This window comes from Podarcis vaucheri, assembly GCF_965113315.1.
Source record: "Podarcis vaucheri genome assembly, chromosome: 17".
Lineage (NCBI taxonomy): Eukaryota > Metazoa > Chordata > Lepidosauria > Squamata > Lacertidae > Podarcis > Podarcis vaucheri.
Genome location: NC_138755.1, coordinates 13,099,079 through 13,121,502, shown reverse-complemented (window position 1 = coordinate 13,121,502; position 22,424 = coordinate 13,099,079). Strand labels below are relative to the sequence as shown.

Below are 22,424 nucleotides of genomic sequence, written 5' to 3'. Positions count from 1 at the left end.
TCTGTGAAACACAGCAGGGTTGAGTGTCACTTCAAAAAGTCATTTAAACAGCTATATGTACGGGGAAATGTATCCATGTGCTGTGCTGAATCACAGGCCTTGAACTAGGACTGGAGCCTTCTTGGATATTCGGCTGCTTCATGACCAAAAGCATGAATTGAAAAACGGAGAGAAATGCATTGAAAACATTTTTTTGCAGCTCTATGTAACCAGTGTTCTGTAGATGAGCAGATGGACAATATTATAGTTCAGTATCGCAAGCAATAAAACAGCTTTTTTGTGCACGCACACGCACACAAATCACAGCACAATGACATCTCTCTAAATGATTAACTTGTGATCTCCAACTTTTGATTGCCTGTTAATCCTTAAACGAGCAGTTGGCAACTGCAACTCCACCTTCTTTAGAGTTGCTGTCTGGATTGCCAGCTACCATTGCACACCCTCCCTCTCTCACACTTCTAACAGCTGCGGGGGGGGGGCAGAGATGATTCTGACAAAATTCAGCTAACAATGGGGAATGCTGGTTGTGTGGTACACAATGGTCTGCTGGCTCTAGGAAACCCACAAAGCCATAATACCTTCTTAATAGTATGATAAACAAAAAAAAATTGTCATATGTGACAGTTATTTGATCATTTATATTTATCTGTTTCTTTTCCTCTGACAAAAGCATGCCACATCTGAAACAGTCCTGCCGCTACCAATCAGAGAGGCCTTTAGTGAACATTTCCTGAAACCTGAGACATGCATACCACCCGACATTTCTCCGATGAAAATAGGGGTGCCCTATATAATAATAATAATAATAATAATAATAATAATAATAATAATAATAATAATAATAAACCCACCCATCTGACTGGGTTGCCACAGCCCCTCTGGGTGGCTTCCAACATATATAAAAACCTAATAAAACATTAAACATTTAAAAAGTTCCCTCTACAGGGCTGCCTTCAGATGTCTTCTAAAGGTTGTACAGTGGTATCTCGGGTTACATACGCTTCAGGTTACACACTCCACTAAGCCAGAAATAGTGCTTCAGGATAAGAACAGAAATTGTGCTCTAGCGGCGCGGCAGCAGCAGGAGGCCCCATTAGCTAAAGTGGTGCTTCAGGTTAAGAACAGTTTCAGGTTAAGTACGGACCTCCGGAACAAATTAAGTACTTAAACTGAGGTACCACTGTGTGTGTGTGTGTGTGTGTGTGTGAGTGTGAGTGTTGTGAACGATATAAAGGATAATTAAGTTCAATGATATACACTAAGTAATGTGAGATAGATTTCTGACAGGCAAAAAATATCCCATGAAGCCCTAACTATGTAGACAAAAAGAATCTGAGATCCACCCAAAAAGTGTACCGTGCCAGAAAATTAGTGCATCCACACTAGAAATAAAATTAACAAATCGTTCTTAAAATATCACAAAACAGTTAAATGAACATTCAACAAACAATGTGTCAATATTTCAAATACCTTTGTAAATAAAACTTTCAGGTGCATTTTTAATGGTGACTTCTTCAGTAATAGCAACAGAATTTTATGGCAGTATTCAGACCTGCACCAGTGAAACAGCTAATAAACCCCAGCAATAAAAGTGCAGGGCTCATCAATATATTATATAGCCATATAAAAAACATTTATATATGCTGGCAGCAAGATCACCTGCAACTTCTGAAGCCTTCTTGCTTTCTACAGATACTGCCAGAAGATGCCTTGTCAATTTTGTATTTTTTACCTTTTTATTTCTGGCAGTTGAAGAGGATGGGTGCCGAAACATATTTGGCTACTTTATTCATAAATTGGCTTTGGAGAGCAAAAGCTCATATGAACTATTTTGTGAGATTATTTGTTCAAGAGTCTTTCAACTGAAAGTGCTAACCTAGAGTCTCCAGTCTTTGGGACACACAATCATATAAGCAAGTCCTTGTACTGTGACAGATCTAGAACACCTTTGCATCAAGAGGAGTTAGGAGGGAGCCTTAGCAAGCCCCTCTTTTTATGTCCTCAGAGATGCACTGATACAGTTAGCACTTGCTTGTACCTGTGAAATTGCAGCTTTGTAGACTAGAGTTAATAATAATAATAATAATAATAATAATAATAATAATAATATTTTCTTATTTATACCTCGCCCATCTGGCTGGGCTTCCCCAGCCACTCTGGGCAGCTTCCAACCAAATATTAAAATACAGTAATACATCAAACATTAAAAGCTTCCCTAAACAGGGCTGCCTTCAGATGTCTTCTAAAAGTCTAGTAGTTGTTTCTCATTTTGGACTGTTTTCTGGGTGCTCACACTATTGTACTTCTCCAACAGATATTAGGTATATAAAGCTGGAATCCTTTGAAAATTCCATTTAATGATATTCTAAATTTCAACATACAGTGGTACCTCGGGTAACAGATGCTTCATGTTACAGACGCTTCAGGTTACAGACTCCACTAACCCAGAAATAGTACCTCGGGTTAAGAATTTTGCTTCAGGATGAGAACAGAAATCGCATGGCAGCAGCAGCGGGAGGCCCGATTAACTAAAGTGCTACCTCAGGTTAAGAACAGTTTCAGGTTAAGAACGGACCTCCAGAACGAATTAAGTTCTTTACCCGAAGTACCACTGGTTCAGTACTACTGAGTTCTTCTTGATTTAAGTAATGATCACTATTCATTTATTCTACAGTGTTATTCTGATTTATAAAAAACAACAACACGGTGTATGTTTTGCATTTCACTGCTCGTGTCTCATGGGATATCTGATGCTTGCCAGAAGTTCAGTTTATGTTGTCTCTGAGCGGCCAGCAGAGTTTGTTAAATAAGATATGCTTTTCAATCATATTATGACTATTTTCCTTTGAATAAAGGATAATAAAATATTTTCTGAACTATCTGAATTTCAAAATTTTACCCGCAGCAAAAATTTGTTTTAAGATCTCTCTCATACAATTCTGAAATTAAAAGAGGGTATTACAACAATGTTCAGCTGTCTGTGAAGATGGGAACAGATATCTTGCAATATATATTTAAAGACATATTTTTGCAATTCTATCAATGACATCATTACCTTGTGCTTTCCATTTGCATTCCATAAATCTTCTTAAATATCACTTATTTGGCAGCTGAACTTTAAGAACAAACACCATACATTTTATAAAAGGATGAACTGCTGGGTAGGGATGGAAAAGAAATTTGATTCCGTTCACATTTAAAGGCAAACGTAGCTAATTTCCGCTTTCTGAATCAGGATGTGAAGCAAAACGTAGCCATCCTCTAATACTCATACTTCTCCCAAACTGGCTATGCAGTTATCCAGGCAAATTGTGTGTACAAAAAGTATATACTGGTGTGAAGTGTGCATATACAGTGGTACCTCAGGTTAAGTACTTAATTCGTTCCGGAGGTCCGTTCTTAACTTGAAACTGTTCTTAACTTGAAGCACCACTTTAGCTAATGGGACCTCCCGCTGCCGCCGCGCCGCCAAAGCCCAATTTCTGTTCTTATCCTGAAGCAAAGTTCTTAACCCGAAGCACTATTTCTGGGTTAGCGGAGTGTGTAACTTGAAGCGTATGTAACCTGAAGCGTATGTAACCCAAGGTACCACTGTACAAGCATACATTACTGAAAACAGCCTATTGTGTTTTGGGAAGATGTTTGCAAAAAAAAAAAATATTCGCCAGTAGTATTCTTGTTGCAACATTATTGCCTCGATAGTAAAACTTTGGGCTGTTGTATTTTTAGTTTAGTTTAATTTATATGCTGCTTTTCTACAATGATCTGTGCCCAAAGCAGCTCACAATAATAAACATCAAATATAAAATTGTAGCATTAAAAACAGCACGTTACAAAACATCTCAAATTAAATTTAGAATAAAGTTATAACTTTTCTTAATCATCCAATTTGAATTCAAAGAGCTTCTTGGTTTACATTTGTTTCCCTTCATGCATTCCATCACGCTATGCTAAATATTGCTTCCAAATTTCTGTAAGTTTTCTTGAAGGGGGGGGCATCTTATCCAATGGTACAGAGCAGGTAATGTTTAGAAGTGGGACCTCAATAGTCCCACTAGGGATATAGAAAATAATAATAATAATAATAATAATAATAATAATAATAATAATAATAATAATAATAATTTTTTATTTATACCCTGCCCATCTGGCTGGGCTTCCCCAGCCACTCTGGGCAGCTTCCAACAAAATATTAAAATACAATAGTGAGTCAAACATTAAAAGCTTCCCTAAACAGGGGTGCTTTCAGATGTCTTCTAAAAGTTTGGTACTTATTTTTCTCTTTGACATCTGGTGCGAGGGCGTTCCACATGGTGGGTGCCACTACCAAGAAGGCCCTCTGCCTGGTTCCCTGTAACTTGGCTTCTCGCAGCGAGGGAACCACCAGAAGGCCCTCGGCGCTGGACCTCAGTGTCTGGGCTGAACGATGGGGGTGGAGACACTCCTTCGGGTCTACTGGACCGTGGCCATTTAGGGCTTTAAAGGTCAGCACCAACACTTTGAATTGTGCCCAGAAACATACTGGGAGCCAATGTAGGTCTTTCGAGACTGGTGTTATGTGGTCTTGGCAGCCGCACCCAGTCACCAGTCTAGCTGCCGCATTCTGGATTAGTTGTAGTTTCCAGGTCACCTTCAAAGGTAGCCCCACGTAGAATGCATTGCAGTAGTCTAAGCGGGAGATAACCAGAACATGCGCCACTCTGGTGAAACAGTCTGCGAGCACAGCAGCACCTTCAGGTCATGTGAGTATCCCTTGCTGATTCCAGTATCCGTCCAGTCAAGACCAGAAGCAGGGATAGTCCTCAAACAACGACTAAACCTGCCTCCTCAGTAATGACATGGTCTGGTCTTAGTGTAACTCCTCCTCCTACCCATGATCACTGAGATCGGTGGTCCCAGTGCATCCCCCCTGTGTAACCTGCCCCAGCCATTTTGTTGGCTGGGACCCACTCCTAGGCAGCCCTGACCCCTTCCCTTTAAAAAGAAAATAAAACCTATTAAACAAAAATAAACAAACAAAAACCAATAAAATAAAGCAACAAAGCAATAAAAACCAAAAACACTAAAAGTTACAAACACACCAAAATAAAAAAAAATTCCCAAACACGACTAAACACCTATCCCAACCCCCACACCAGAAAGAATTAAAAAGAGTAAAAAAGAAATTTTAAAAACATTTTTAAAAGAACTCTGCGCTGTTCTGAGTTCTCCTGGCAAGCAACAGTAGCAGTGTCAGCTGTCCTTATGAGGTCTGTCTGTCTGTCATGCCCCGCCCTCCCCTCAGGCACTCACAGCAGGTGAGTCCTCCTGGGCAGCAGCAGCAGCAGCTACACAAGACTCATTAAGCAGAGCTTAATTTGGGACACAACATCCCTTATGAACTAGAATCAAATGAATAAATTATTACTGTTTCAACCAATTAGATAATACTAATTTCTGCTTATTTACTTATGAACATATTTGAAGATGGTGTCAGAATCCTTGCTATATTATACAGTGTATTGTACCATTATCATTTCACAATACAGTGGTACCTCAGGTTACAGACGCTTCAGGTTACAGACGCTTCAGGTTACAGACTCCGCTAACCCAGAAATAGTACCTTGGGTTAAGAACTTTGCTTCAGGATGAGAACAGAAATAGCACAGCGGTGGCGTGGCAGCAGGAGGTGGCCCCATTAGGTAAAGTGGTGCTTCAGGTTAAGAACAGTTTCAAGTTAAGAATGGACTTCCGGAATGAATTAAGTTATTAACCCAAGGTACTACTGTAGAGGCATGGAAAGGCCATATGGTTCAACCTTGTAAGCAACCAGATATTCACAACAGAAAATATAATCTGGGGACCACAGCTGAGGATCTGCCAAGCTTTCAACATCTGTGGACAAGTCAAGCCAGGGAGCCAAGCCACATGCGCCTGTGACGGGTGACACTAATTATAATAATAATAATATTTCTATGCCACTCATCTCCTCTGGGCCTCGGATCTCCTCCTACCTTCAGAGTTCCTTCTCATGGTCACTGATGGGCACACATGATCCTACTACTGGACTTCTGATCATGAAGAGCTGCCCAGCCCAGCTTCAGGTCCCCCACCAAGTGCCCCCCTTCTAGAACCCACCACTCTCAACCGACTCTAAACAGCCTCCCCCCCCAACATTCACTCTCCCTTTCTAAGCCTCCTCCAACCTTCCATCTCCACCAGAATTCCACTCTCTCTCTTCCCCCTCCCTCCCTGCTTGACATTCACTTGGGAATTCTAATAGAATCACCTTAATTACCCTTTGTGAAAACAGAGGAAGAGGTTACAGATGGGAAAGTGTCCAGGGATCCCAAAATCTAACCTCACAGACCCTGACTTCTGTCTCGCAGGAGGACTCAGGATCCACCTTGCACCTCAACCTTTCCCCGTTCCCTCCCTGTGTCAAATTAAAGATTGTAAGCCCCTCGGGGCAGGAACCACTTTCTCAAGGGTCACACGCAGCGACGGTGCAAACAAATAACACAAAATAAATCTCGCTACCTCCTGCCCCATGCAAGATGAAGCCTGCAAGACGCCTTTCCCTTAAAACCAAAGGATCCATTGGAGGCCCCTGAAGCATGAAAAGGGGCTAGGGCCACAGAGCTGCATTTCTGAGAGGCAGGGACCTGGCAAGCTATCTACAGCTGTTGACAAGTCAAGCCAGGGAGCCAAGCCACATGCACCAGTGATGGGTGATGCTAATGATGATAATGAGGATGAGGATGAGGATGAGGATAATAATAATAATAATAATAATAATAATAATAATAATAATAATAATTCTATGCCACTCCTCTCCTCTGGGCCTCGTGCTCCTCCTACCTTCACAGTTCCTATTCATGATCAGTGATGGGCAAGGATCTTGCCAAGTCTCTCACCATCATCTGACAGGCTTCCCTCTTGCAGGACCATATAAGGCTTGCTTGCAAAGCAGCACTTTGTGACATCAGCTGGCACACAGGGGCCAGGCAGCTGGGTTGTCAGGAAACTGAATTAATAGAAATAAAGTCAGGGGGGTCAAAGTGTGCTGGGATGAGGCCACTGTGAGTCTGGCCAGAGTGTGCTGCTGCGGTGTGTGGTTGTGCCTCCCCTTGTTCTGCATCTTGCTTTCCTGCCCCTTCCAGATCTGCTGGATAGAATCATAGCGTGGCTGAGTTGGAAGGGATCCCAAGGATCATCTAGTCCAACCCCCTAGCCAGGATCCTGCCCACAGCCAGCCCTGACTGGGCTCCAAACTCCGACCTTCTTCTTACCTGCCAGATGCACTGACCCCTTGCAATTTTGCATGGGGTGGAGAAAGGGGAGAGAGAAAGGTTTTGGTCTCTCTCTCAGAAGATGGATATGAGAGCCACACCATGCAGCCCTGTCAATATCTCAAGGACCGTCACCGGGAGGAGGGAAGAAGCTTGTTTTCTCCTGCTCCAGAGGCCCTCAGGACCTGAAGCCATGGCTTCAAGTTACAGGAAAGGAGATTTCAACTCAACCTCAGGAAGAACTTTCTGACAGGAAGAGCTGCTGGACAATGGGAAGGAATCCCTCAGAAGGCGGTAGATTCTTGTTTCTGGGAGGTTTTTGAGCAAAGGTTAGATGGCCATCTGCCATGGATGCTTTAGCTGGGATTCCTCCATTGCAGGAATGTCCCCACTGTGGAAGGACATGAATTAAGTTCTTAACCCGAGGTACCACTGTATACCTTCTATGGCTAAATCAGTTATTCCTTTGAAGATAGATTAAATATCATCCCTTAGTTAATTTTATCAGGTATTTTCTTCCCCAAACCAAATTCCAATAAAATTTGGGGCAGCAAAATGTCCCAAACAAAGCCATATAGGAGAAGAGCATTTTAATTTGTTTCTCTGTATCCAGTTTTCCTTGGAAAATCACAGTGGGACATTATTTTACCCCAATATGTTAATTCCTAAACAGGAACTAAGAAACAGATATAGACAATATCAGAGAGTATATTATTAGATCCCAAACCAGATTCAGATGTATGTCAGGATGGTATTGTCCCAAAATAAAGCCACCTGGTATTTCTTTGTTTTGACAATTTAAAAAGGTAAAGGTACCCCTGCCCGTACGGGCCAGTCGTGTCCGACTCTGGGGTTGCGCGCTCATCTCGCTTAAGAGGCCGGGAGCCAGCGCTGTCCGAAGACACTTCCGGGTCATGTGGCCAGCGTGACAAAGCTGCAGCTGGCAAGCCAGACCAGCGCAGCACACGGAAACGCCGTTTACCTTCCCGCTATAAAGCGGTACCTATTTATCTACTTGCACTTGGGGGTGCTTTCGAACTGCTAGGTGGGCAGGAGCTGGGACCGAACGGCGGAAGCTCACCCCGCCGCGGGGATTCGAACTGCCGACCTTACGATCAGCAAGTCCTAGACACTGAGGTTTTACCCACAGCGCCACCCGTGTCCCTTTTGACAATTTATACAATTGTCTCTTTAAGTGGTAACAGAAGAACGATACTGATCTTTAGACTGGTTTTTGATTGAAAAAGTGCATGGGATATTTGTCCCCCCCTACAACAATACATTAACATTGGCAACCCATTTGTAAGATTCAGTTAGTTTTCCTGGGTTGTTGTTTTCAGAAAGACAACTAAATGGCTGAAATTTGATAACAATGTTTACTACCATGCCAGTCATGCCAAAAGGACTACATTGTAGGTGTTCTACAATGTAAAGTGCACCAGGAAGGTTTGTAGCCCCATTTTTTGTTAAAAGGGAAGGTCACCATACAGCTAAAGTTGGCCATGACATTTTCAGGCATCCAGAACTGTGAACAGTAAATGTAGAGATGCAGGGAGATCACCTTCATCCTCCAGCCTATAAAGGGTTATTAGAAGAATATACAAAGGCAGCCCCAACACCCATATGTGGCCAGTGGCAGAGCTTCAAGCTCCGGCACTGGGGTGCGGAGAGGAGGCGGGGCGGGGCCGGGCAGGGCTGGTGTGCATCCTGGGGGCGGGGGGGGGCAGCCGTGATGGCACCCCACCGGGATTGCTCCGTCGGGGACAGTGCACTCCCCCTGCACTCCTCTTCCTCCGCCAGTGTATGTGGCAGTTCTCTACATGGTCAAGAATCCTGCAAAGTCAGGACTTCCAGTCATGTGCAGAGTCCTCTATACAAATAGTTGTGCACACACAGCTTCCCTACAGACATCCAGTGAATGTGTATAGGTTGGGGGCAGGGCAGAGGCTGTTGCCATGATGTTGCGCGCGCGCGCACACACACACACACACACACACACATTATTCTTAGGTATGAACACCTGCAAAAGAATCAGTTTCCACTGAAACCAGTGGATCAAATTAGTCCTTAATGAGAGTATCTTACTGCTTTCAGTGTAGTTACGAACAATCCCAGGTCTCATGTATTTCCACACTATATACATTAGCATGGCTGTAAATAAACATGCATGCAGTTATACATAAGCATATTTCATTGCTTTATTCCATCTGTCTGGGTCACTGACTCAGAGCTTATGGACCCTGGCTGGGAAGCATTGGTGCTTATTTCAAACTTAATCTCTGCTAATACACAGTATTTTGAATAGTGTTCCCTCCATTGGATAAATATGCATTGTGTGTGCCCCCTTATGTTTTACTCATTGCTGGAGATTTGCCAACTATTTCCCCTCCTGGCAGAGCTTCTCAGCTTTTAACAGCAGTCAAAGACTTAGCAAATGAAGTATTTCATGGCATGGAGAATAGATAGGAATAGTTCCGTCTGACAGGCAGCTATCAAGCACACAAGAGGCCTGCCAAAGAAAAACTGGCAGCCTTGTCCTGCAATGATATCAAAACATCATTTGCCTAGAGAGACTCTATGGGGTGAGGAAAAAAGATACACTACAGAATTTTTTTAAAAACTCCATTCTAATGTAAAATAGATGTGGCAAAACAAAACCGTGCAGTGTTGCAAATCCTCCGCTAAGGTTGGCTTTCATTTGATACATCATCATTTCACCATTAGGTTTACAAAGGGCTGAGATCTTTCCCCCCAAAGTACAGCCAAACCAATTCTATACTTGAGCCCCACTAGATGGAGGAATTATGGTGCTGGAGGAGACTCTTGAGAGTCCCATGGACTGCAAGAAGATCAAACCTATCCATTCTGAAGGAAATCAGCCCTGAGTGCTCACTGGAAGGACAGATCGTGAAGCTGAGACTCCAATACTTTGGCCACCTCATGAGAAGAGAAGACTCCCTGGAAAATGCTGGGAAAGATGGAGGGCACAAGGAGAAGGGGATGACAGAGGACGAGATGGTTGGACAGTGTTCTCGAAGCTACTAACATGAGCTTGACCAAACTGCGGGAGGCAGTGGAAGACAGGAGTGCCTGGCGTGCTCTGGTCCATGGGGTCACAAAGAGTTGGACACGACTAAACAACAACAGATGGAGGGTTGGAAGCTGTTGTGGACTTGGTGGATGCAGCACCAGCCAGGGAGCCCCCAGGGGAAGAAGGCTCAGAGCCAGGGGGTTGAGTGGCCAGAGGGAGAAAGAGCAGGCTGGGAGGAGGAGGAGGAGGAGGAGGAGGAGGAGGAGGAGGAGGAAGCAGAAGAGGGGACAGGAAGAGCACAGCACAGACGCTGAGGCAGAAGCCTGAGCTGGGGAGTCTCCCCTTCCTGCTGCAACACCCACCCACCCCCAGAACACTGCTATTCAGATGCATTGCTGCCTCTTGACAGTAGAGGCAGGGCAGAACCATCTTGAGAAGCTTATCCTCCATGAATTTTCGACTTTTACAAGGTGTGCATTTCCCCTTCCCAGGCTCAGCACATATAAGATACAAATCTCTCAGTGCAGTGGCACCAACAGCACTGTAACAAGCATACTTGGAATATAAGGTGATGCTGTCAAAGCCTGAAAAGGATATCATTTTACATTGTTATTTAAAGCTGAATGCCAGGCTATTGTGCGCATAAAATATTAGTAACCATTACAAATTAAAGAAGTGCTTTTATGTCACATGATAAATTTATCAGCATAATTGTTAGGAGGAGAATTTTACATTTTACTAATCTTCCAGACAATCTTTTTTGAGTGGCAGTGAAGTTTAGGTAGAGAAGGGAACTAGTATTTATTTATAACAAATAGAAAATCCTTTCCTAAAATATTATTTATAATGGGCTTTATGTAATGTGCACATGAAACTCTGCACAATAAGGGGAAAGCATTCTACTGTTATGGTGCTGGAGGAGGCTCTTGAGAGTCCCATGGACTGCAAGAAGATCAAACCGATCCATTCTGAAGGAAATCAGCCCTGAGTGCTCACGGAAAGGACAGATCGTGAAGCTGAGGCTCCAATACTTTGGCCACCTCATGAGAAGAGAAGACTCCCTGGAAAAGACCCTGATGCTGGGAAAGATGGAGAGGACAAGGAGAAGGGGACGACAGAGGACGAGATGGTTGGATAATGTTCTCGAAGCTACCAGCATGAGTTTGACTAAACTGCGGGAGGCAGTGGAAGACAGGAGTGCCTGGCATGCTTTGGTCCATGGGGTCACGAAGAGTCGGACACGACTAAACGACTAAACAACAACAACATAAATAAATATAACAATAACAACTAAACAACAACAACACTCTGCTAAGGCTGTAGGCTTATCTTGGAGGGTGCAGCGCAGGCCCCATGGCACTCCCAGCTCAGTTGTCTACCCCCTTGCTGCTGAACCCATGCCCTAGTATTTGCTGTCGGAGGTGGTTGCTTTCCTCTGCCCAATGATAGGACTGGGCCTGAGTGGAGGCAACTGCTGGAGGAACACAACAGCCCCAGGCAAGTAGATCTGGCTTCCAAGTTCTTTGCCTTGCAATAAGAATTGTTTGAAATAATAAGGAAAATTATCACTGCAGACCCAGCTAATATCCATTCAATAGATACATCCCCCACCCCAAAAAAACCTGCAGGATGTGGAAAAGACCCTGATGTTGGGAAAGATGGAGGGCACAAGGAGAAGGGGACGACAGAGGATGAGATGGTTGGACAGTGTTCTCGAAGCTACCAACATGAGTTTGACCAAACTGCGAGAAGCAGTAGAAGACAGGAGTGCCTGGCGTGCTCTGGTCCATGGGGCACGAAGAGTCGGACACAACCAAACGACTAAACAACAACAACATCATCAGGAAACACAGAAGTCACTCCTCACATACAAATTCAATTTTTTTGTGGGTTTGGACTGCTCCAGTGATATTGGAAACCATCTACAGAAATCCCCATTGAAATCTGGTTAAATAATATTTGGAATGTGGCTCTCTTGGAATACCTTGCTCACCACAGCAAAAAGGAGAGACACTTTTCATGAGACTTGGCTTCCTTTCTTTTCCTTTATAAATGAGACAGGGGATCCTTTTATTCCACCCCCAACACTAGAATCTTTGTGGAGAGGAGACTTAAATTGATATTGCATAAATAAGCGTGTTGCTTGCATATTGTGTACTGCATATGAAACTTAGTAAGACTGTACCACTGGACAAGTTACTATACTTATATGTTGTTCTTGTATTTACATGAAAAACAATAAAAATTATTGGGAAAGGGAATATGAATTAACAGCTAAATAAGGCTCAGACGCGGGTGGCGCTGTGGGTTAAACCACAGAGCCTAGGACTTGCCAATCAGAAGGTTGGCGGTTCGAATTCCTGTGACGGGGTGAGCTCCCGTTGCTCGGTCCCTGCTCCTGCCAACCTAGCAGTTCAAAAGCAAGTGCAAGTAGACAAAGAGGTACCGCTCCAGCGGGAAGGTAAAACGGTGTTTCCGTGTGCTGCTCTGGTTTGCCAGAAGCGGCTTTGTCATGCTGGCCACATGACCCGGAAGCTGTCTGCAGACAAACGCCGGCTCCCTCGGCCAATAAAGCGAGATGAGCTCCACAGTACTAGAGTCGATCACGACTGGACCTAATGGTCAGGGGTCCCTTTACCTTAAGGCTCAGATGTAGAAAAGCACTAAAATAAGCAAACGAGGGATTAGTTGTTCTAACTGCATTGAAGTATCTGAAGCTCGAACAAGTTCAAATAGAAGGACCACCAGTCAGCAGGAGAATGCATGCTTTGCTTGCAGAAGACTTACAGGCTGGTCCTCCAGCATCTCCAGGCAGGCCTGGCTGATACCCCATCAGAAGCTGAAGTGCCACTGCTAGTCAGCATAGACAATGCTAAACTAGATGGACCAATGATCTGACTTGGTATAATGCATCTTCCTCTGTTCCTGTTTCTGCCTCTGCATGCATATGAAAAGTCTATTCATTCACTTAGTTTTTAATTCATTAATATCAACAAAGCTTGCATTTCAGAACAAGCTGTACTAGCCAAAAAGGGGGGAGGAACCTAGCACAGTGTTAAAAATTGGTATATTTCATATACAGTAAACCAGTGTGTCTATCTAACATGTTTTAGACTTACCGTACATTTGTTTGGCTTTTCTCCTGAATGCACTCTCATGTGAATCAGTAGTTTGTAACGAGCATTAAATGGCTTGTATCTCCGAGGGCACCCAGCCCAAAAACAAGTGAAATCCTCTCCTTTCCTCTGGTCTATGTGATTTTTTTCTATGTGCCGCACAAGATCTTCCTGCTGGTCATAAGTAGCACTGCAGTCTATCCAGCAACAGCAGTGCTTGCCATTAAACTCATCCAGTTCGCCTTCTTCGTCTAAGAGAGGGCCTTGCACAGATGCTGGTAGGGAAATCTGGTGGGGATGGTTTATAAGGTCATGTTGATGTGCGTGGTATGGGGGAGGTGGACCATGTGATGGAGGAAGAACAAGGGGAGCCACTGGAGAAGTAGGTGGCATGTCCATTGTGTTCCCAGAAAAACCATTGGCACGCCCACTTTTTAAAATTCCCACAGATTGGCTATCTAGCAGAGATATTCCTTGTTGAACCACCATGTTGTTAGTGACTGCTGGCTGTAGGCTGTTTTGTTCCAACTGTTGCATCCGCTGGTATTCAGTGTTCCCACTTTCACCGTAACTTGGAAGGGCAACATTGCCATTAGCAACAAGAAGTCTTTTTTGAGGATTTGGAATAGAGCAAGTCTGAGGGATACAACTTCCCCTTATTCCCAAGAAGTGTCCATAGACCTCAGGCTGAGGGGAGATGTTTGCTGGAGATGCCCTTGAGCCATTGATGTAAGCAACAAGAGAAGTGGGGGATGTGCGGATGATTGTATTGAAGTCAATCCCGATTCCATCAGACAAAGGAGACAGAGAGAGGGCCCTCTTTTTGGCTGAATGAGACCTGGTTGAAGAATAGTGAGGACTAGGATAAGGAGAACAATTATTTTCCACACCAAACAAGTAAGATGGTAATGAGCTAGAAACATTGTTGGACATGGACATTCCAGATGTAACACTTGTGATGTCCCCAAGGTCCGTGCCATTTGGGGAGCCTTGGCTGGAAGGAAGAGAAGGAAAAATCCTGTAGCCATGAAGCCATTCTTGCTTGACACTCTGGATTGATGGACTTTCAGACAGACTCAGGGTTGTGGAGGCCAAAGATTCTCGGGACAGAAGGGATCTGCAGTGGAGAAAAGAGGGAGAGGGAATGCAAACAGTTACTTAAATTTTAGCTCTTGGTAGTTCTATGAAGCAGCTGAAATATTCAGAGCTCATCTGCTTATTTTTGACAATTAAAATAACCTTCTCAAAATTGGTCTTTGCTTTTGCATATTCAAAATCTGAACACCAAGTTACTACACATAGGTAAAGGTAAAGGGACCCCTGACCATTAGGTCCAGTCGTGACCGACTCTGGGGTTGTGGCGCTCATCTTGCTTTATTGGCTGAGGGAGCCGGCATACAGCTTCCGGGTCATGTGGCCAGCATGACGAAGCCGCTTCTGGTGAACCAGAGCAGTGCAAGGAAACGCTGTTTACCTTCCTGCCAGAGCGGTACCTATTTATCTACTTGCACTTTGAGGTGCTTTCGAACTGCTAGGTGGGCAGGAGCTGGGACCGAGCAACAGGAGCTCACCCCGTTGCGGGGATTCGAACCATCAACCTTCTGATTGGCAAGTCCTAGGCTCTGTGGTTTAACCCACAGCGCCACCCGCATCCCCCTACTACACATAATATTTCTATTAGTAAGTAATGGGTGGTGTCCAATACTGCATGAGTGCAAATATTTGCACGAGAAGAATTGCCCCATATCCTTACTGCAGTCCCTTGTGCTGTCTGTGCCCTTCACAGATTTCCTCCAAGGGCCATGGTGTTCTCAGGAAAGGCCTGAGAGAGGTGTCAGGGGCTGCAACTACATTGGAGAATCAAGGGAAACTCAGGTAGAAACAACCTGATGCTCAGGCTGCATTGAATACCACCTACTGACTATTGTGGTGACAGTTGCTTTGGCAGCCCCCGTCAGGGTCTCGAGTGTGAGTGCAACCCACTAACTGACCAAGAGACTAACCAGGGCTAATTGCAGCTGCATGCAAAAATCATTTCCAACCTTGTTAACCACTGGCCATTGCAAGCCCCAGTGAGAGCTCATAAACTAGGGAGGAGAAGAAGAAGAAGAGTTTGGATTTGATATCCCGCTTTATCACTACCCGAAGGAGTCTCAAAGCGGCTAACATTCTCCTTTTCCTTCCTCCCCCACAACAAACACTCTGTGAGGTGAGTGGGGCTGAGAGACTTCAAAGAAGTATGACTGGCCCAAGGTCACCCAGCAGCTGCATGTGGAGGAGCAGAGACGCGAACCCGGTTCCCCAGATTACAAGACTACCGCTCTTAACCACTACACCACACTAGCTACACCACTAGGGGGACTTAGATTGTTTTCCTCCACCCAAGGGAAGGAAGGAAAGGGAACAAGCAGGTTGGTGGACCACATGAGATGGAGTGACCCCTGAGATCTTGCAAGAGGGCCTCTCCCAGGCCTTGGCAGCTGCCGCACCATCCCACCAGTCAGCTAGAAAGCACCTACAAGCTCACCACCAAAAGAGAGCTGCAACCACCTGTGACTATTCTAGATAGCCGACATTTGTTAGCCGAAGTTTACTTACATAGCACATGTTATAGCATACTTTTCATAGGGCATTGCTGCATAACTTCTACAACCTGTGACTAATCTCAAAGGAATAATATTGAACTACAATACCTAGAGGGACACGGGTGGTGCTGTGGGTTAAACCACAGAGCCTAGGACTTGCCGATCAGAAGGTCGGCGGTTCGAATCCCCGCAACGGGGTGAGCTCCCATTGCTCGGTCCTTGCTCCTGTCAACCTAGCAGTTCAAAAGCACTTCAAAGTGTAAGTAGATAAATAGGTACCGCTCCAGCGGAAAGGTAAACAGTGTTTCTGTGTGCTGCTCTGGTTCGCCAGAAGCGGCTTAGTCATGCTGGCCACATGACCCGGAAGCTGTACGCCGGCTCCCTCGGCCAATAAAGCGAGATGAGCGCCGCAACCCCAGAGTCGGTCACGACTGGACCTAATGGTCAGGGGTCCCTTTACCTTTACCTTTACAATACCTAGACTGCAGCTTTCATTCTAAATTTCAACTGTGCACAAAAGGTATAACTCTAAAGTGAGTGGTAAAATATTTTCCTGACTTTATAGACATGAAAACATTCCTATAGAATAAAATGAAGACCTTGTATCAGATGGAGGTATATTCGAGTTGGTAGCATTCACAGCCCTCTGTAAGCTAGGGCTGATTTGGTTGCATGCCGTTGAGACCTTTTGGGCAGGAGGAGACAGAAGTCCCAGTCGCTGAACCATCATTGGACTGCTGGTGACGATTAATTTGTTGCTGCTACTTTTTCCGATTGACTTGCACCGAGTCCCAAAGGCAAGACCCCCTGAAAATGAAGGAGTTGTACAAATTTTAACTTACATTTTCCACATTTAAAAAGTCTTATGAATCCATAGTATTATACATATAAAGCAGGTGCAAAGAACTGAGAAAAAGGCTGATGGTGGAATGCAGTGTAAGAGGCTGATGTTAAAGACAGGGGAATAAAGCAAAGTGAATCACGAATCAAGCCATATATTATTTGACAAGTTTATAGAATGACTGTTTGGCCTGATCAATTTCACAAATCCCAAATTTCTATATTTTTCTAATCATGTTCCCCTAAGGATTTGTTTTAATGAAATCATCTGAGAGTTACAAATCCAAATATTACAATTTATGACTGAAACAAAAAAGAAATTGTTCACAAAATCATATATATATATATATATATATGCAGGTTTTGGTGTCTTCGGGTGTCTTCCCGTGTAAGAGTCGGGGTGTCTGTGCGACGTTTCGACGAGGTCTCACTCGTCATCTTCAGGCTGGTGCTTTCGGCTTCTTGTTACTGGTTCTGTTCCAGTAACAAGAAGCCGAAAGCACCAGCCTGAAGATGACGAGTGAGACCTCGTCGAAACGTCGCACAGACACCCCGACTCTTACACGGGAAGACACCCGAAGACACCAAAACCTGCATTCCTGTACCCGTGAAAATCTACGAAAGCAAATATATATATATATATATATATATATATATATATATATATATATGTCTTCAAAGCTAAAGAACAAAGTCCGCATCTCTAATAATTTAATAATTGCAACCAGGTCATGTGTGAAGCTACAGTTCCTGAATATCACCTGTTGACAAACCAATGATCTCAGAGATTAAAGTTCAATCACACTATTCACACAATAAATTTACATGCACAATGCTATTATCTTCATAAGGAAAACTCAAATTTGATAGTAAATTACACAATTGCCCCATACTTAAGGACTCACACTAAAATCCTTACCATCATCCAGTCTACTTAGTGTTCTAATTTGTGCAACCTGAATGGATCGATGCACAAGGTGTATAATGGCACATAGATTAAAAGCGCTGGCACCTTTCAAATTTCCCTTTTAACCCAAATCTAGCAAGTGAATAGCAGTAAGTTCCCAGCAAAATGCTTTAATATGATATACTTTCCTGCCAAATGTTTCACCATAAAAACTAGGGAAATATGTTTAAAGTTCCGTTCACAGTGAACAACACATTGCCATTCTGAGAGACCACAGTGACACCATTGGACCTTTTTCAACAAATCTTTAAAAGAGTTCATCCATAAAAGGTGGCTTGTAACACAACAGTAAACATAAACTTCTACTGCTAAAGTACTTTCCCATCACCACCGTGTGTCTTCTATGCTGAGGAAAATATGCCTGGCCATCCCAGATGTTGTCGTTGTTGACTACAGAAAACACATCAGCTTTGTCTAGACTACATTCCAGTGCATTTCTTTCTATCTGAACCCACCACACTGCCATGTCCTTTGAGGCGAATTGAGAAGTTGAAGGAGCAGAGCTTTTCTCCTGCAATGCCAACTGACCATCCTGTGAATTTCCTTCCTGCAGAGACATCAGGGCATCTCCCGTCAATCTTTCGGAAGGGCAATGCAGACCTTTTCATTCTGCAGTACATTTGGAGATTGCAGGACGCGGGTGGCGCTGTGCGCTAAACCACAGAGCCGAGGACTTGCCGATCAGAAGGTCGGCGGTTCGAATCCCCGTGACGGGGTGAGCTCCCGTTGCTCAGTCCCTGCTCCTGCCAACCTAGCAGTTCAAAAGCACGTCAAAGTGCTAGTAAATAAATAGGTACCGCTCCGATGGGAAGGTAAACGGCGTTTCCATGCGCTGCTCTGGTTCGCCAGAAGCAGCTTAGTCATGCTGGCCACATGATCTGGAAGCTGTACGCCGGCTCCCTCAGCCAATAAAGTGAGATGAACGCCACAACCCCAGAGTCGGTTACGACTGGACCTAATGGTCACGGGTCCTTTTACCTTTACCTTTACATTTGGAGATGGGGTACTGGTAGATTTTATGTTACCACTATTACTTTGTGTGTGGCTAATAATAATAATAATAATAATAATAATAATAATTTATTATTTATACCCCACCCATCTGGCTGGGCTTCCCCAGCCGCTCTGGGCGGCTTCCAACAAAATATTAAAATACAGCAATGCATCAAACATTAAAAGCTTCCCTAAACAGGGCTGCCTTCAGATGTCTTCTAAAAGTCTGGTAGTTGTTGTTCTCTTTGACATCGGATGAGAGGGCGTTCCACAGAGAGGGTGCCACTACCGAGAAGGCCCTCTGCCTGGTTCCCCGTAACTTCACTTCTCGCATTGAGGGAACCACCAGAAGGCCTTTGGCGTGGACCTCAGTGTCCAGGCAGAACAATGGGGGTGGAGATGCTCCTTCAGGTATACTGGACCGAGGCCTTTTAGGGCTTTCAATTTCAGCACCAACACTTTGAATTGTGCTCGGAAACGTACTGGGAGCCAGTGTAGGTCTTTCAAGACCGGTGTGATGTGGTCTTGGTGGCCGCTCCCAGTCACATTCTGGATTAGTTGTAGTTTCCGGGTCACCTTCAAAGGTAGCTAGGCTGCTTTCGTATTTTTAGTCTTAATATTATTTTGCATGTATACTGTGAATTAGCTAGGTAACTAACAGAGAAGAGAGGTGGTATATGAAGGTATTAAATTTATAATTAAATACACACAATTGCCATGTCAGGTGTGAAGCCGACCTAAAAGCAGTCCTATAAAGTGATATATATTTTTTTAAAAAAATAATGCTTTATTAAAGCTTTGTCATAAAAGAAGAAGATGAAAAACTAATCTAAATAAAAAGAAAAACAGAGAGAGAGAGAGAAGAAAACAGCAAAAGAAAGGGATAAAGGGAAAGGAAAGGAACAAAGTGAGATAATTGTGAAAGATAATGGAGAAAGAGATAGAGAAAGCAGCACAAAAACTTAAGAAAATTTCCAAAATCCATATTAGCACAGTATATTTATTATGGCGTAAGAAACATATTGCCCTAACAAAGATTTTAGAGAGGGGAAAAGTGAGAGATGACAGAAAACGGTTATTCTCTCTGCCTGCTTAAACACTTGTACCTAGAAGTATGTAAAAGAGGTAGTGTTCAGAATACAGGGAAAAGAAAATTAATGATGCTTTATTTTTCTGAAGCTTGTGAAAACCAGAAAGCATGACTTAACAACAACAGGGCTGGGGTTATCCTCCTGGCAGCAACACCTGTTTATTTTTAAAAGGAAATTAAAAATAAATAAAAAGATATGCTCTAAAATAAGAAATTACTTAAATAGTCAGCGCCATAAAACATGAACAACTTTAACTTTTGCCAAATCTGGCAGAAGTTGTAGGAGATAATTGCCATTTGATATTATTCTGTAGTTTTGAAAATATAAATATGCTGTGTTCAAAAGGAAAGAAAAATAAAACTTGGAGGGATCTGAAAAGAAAAGACTAGTTTTACCATATAAATTTGTTTAGTTTTTTTAAAAAACCCAAAACGGATAAACTTGAAAAGAACAACTTTATCACAGAATCTTGGCAAATACAAATAGAGATTTTCCTGCATGACAGAACAGTGCCACTTACATATTATCTACAAATGTTTAATAAAAGCAACATTCATTTAACCTCAATTCAAAACATTTAGCCAATGACAGAAGGGTTTTAGGTTTCTTTTAGAGGTTCTGACAGCATCACAGTGTCTAACTGTTCAAGCTGAATATTTGAAACCATATAACTAGACCATTTCTACCTGATTAAGCATGAGCTCATTGTGAGTTAAATGGCCAAACATCAGAAATGTTAGCCATCAGAGAACTTTTAACATAGGCACGTAACACCCACAATTTGGATGTGTGATCTTGCAATCCCTGCATCCACAAGAAGTTTAAAAGCACTACATAGCATACATAAATAATACTGAGAAGAACAATATTTCTAATAGCGGTTCCACATCAGAATTAATGCACACCTGTGCAAATTTTAAATATCTCTCTCGCTCTCGCTCTCTCTCTCTCTCTTACACACACACACACACACACACACACACACTCCTTATACACTTTTTAACAGGAGCAGAAACACTACTAAAGGTAGGAATCTGACACTATGCATAATATCTTGATGGGATGTGGATTTTACACATACAAAATAATGGTAAATGGACTAAGATCCTTTTAAATGCATGTCAACCACATGGAACTTAACTGCAGATAAGTATTTTCTAGTAGTTTGCACATGGCCACCACCAATTTGAATTAGGTAAAGGTAAAGAGACCCCTGACCATTAGGTCCAGTCGTGACTGACTCTGGGGTTGCGGCACTCATCTCGCTTTATTGGCCGAGGGAGCCGGCATACAGCTTCCGGGTCATATGGCCAGCATTACTAAGCCACTTCTGGTGAACCAGAGCAGCGCATGGAAACGCCATTTACCTTCCCGCCGGAGCGGTACCTATTTATCTACTTGTACTTTGACGTGCTTTTGAACTGCTAGGTTGGCAGGAGCAGGGACCGAGCAATGGGAGCTCACCCCGTAGCGGGGATTCAAACTGCTGACCTTCTGATTGGCAAGTCCTAAGCTCTGTGGTTTAACCCACAGCGTAATTCATCTTTTTTGGCGGGGGGAGCCTAGAATCTCCAGCAGAAGCAATGGATGTAATCTAGAAGAGAGAAGTGTTCCACATCACATTTAAAGCAATGAAATGCACTGTGCAATTCGATACTAAATCATCTGATCCTAAGGACTCACCACATCAGTGGCAGTCATGCAAAGGCCAATGCTGGTGTAATGAATTCATTATCATATGCCCTCACATCAGCAAGGTAGAAAGCACAAGAGATGAGACACAATGTAGGAACACTGACAGATACTCACATACACCTTGGCAACGCTGCCAAAATCCGCCAGTCAAGACAATGTGCACTGACACGCATAAAAGGCATTGTCAGTGCACAGACCAACACACAGCTATAGCATGAATACCATCATGATACAATTTTACCCAGTTCACACAATCTGCCCGGAAACTCTCAAGAGGCCTCCAAAGCAAGCAGAGGTGAGGGCTACAACAAACAGCCTTCTCCATCACGTCCAGCTCCATATCTGATGTGCATTTTCTATTCCCTCCCTTTTCCATTTCATGCAGCCCAATTCCTCAGTTTATAACCACAGCAGTACCAAGGATATCCAGGAGGTTATTGAACCATCGAGTGGAAGTATGTGTCAGTGATGCTGGGAAAGATGGAGGGCACAAGGAGAAGGGGACGACAGAGGACGAGATGGTTGGCCAGTGTTCTTGAAGCTACCAGCATGAGTTTGGCCAAACTGCGGGAGGCAGTGGAAGACAGGAGTGCCTGGCGTGCTCTGGTCCTTGGGGTCACGAAGAGTTGGACACGACTAAACGACTAAACAACTTATGTTTAGGGAAGCTTTTAATGTTTGCTGTATTACAGTATTTTAATATTTTTTTGGAAGCCGCCCAGAGTGGCTGGGGAAGCCCAGCCAGATGGGCGGGGTATAAATATTATTATTATTATTATTATTATTATTATTATTATTATTATTATTATTATTTCACTATTGGTTTCATTCC

The 22,424-nt window shown here is 43.5% G+C and overlaps 1 protein-coding gene across 8 annotated transcripts in view; it reads right to left on the bottom strand.

Annotated features, from left to right (window-relative positions):
- The window catches only part of GLIS3 (GLIS family zinc finger 3), a 180,345-nt gene that overhangs the window by 108,329 nt on the left and 49,592 nt on the right, over window positions 1-22,424 (bottom strand). For all 8 annotated transcript variants that reach the window (XM_082204680.1, XM_082204681.1, XM_082204679.1 and 5 more), the window contains 2 exons: window positions 16,606-16,813; window positions 13,425-14,538 (listed from right to left, as the gene is read on the bottom strand). In XM_082204680.1, coding sequence (XP_082060806.1) covers window positions 13,425-14,538; window positions 16,606-16,813 — 1,322 coding nt within the window. The remainder of the gene's footprint in view (window positions 1-13,424; window positions 14,539-16,605; window positions 16,814-22,424) is intronic.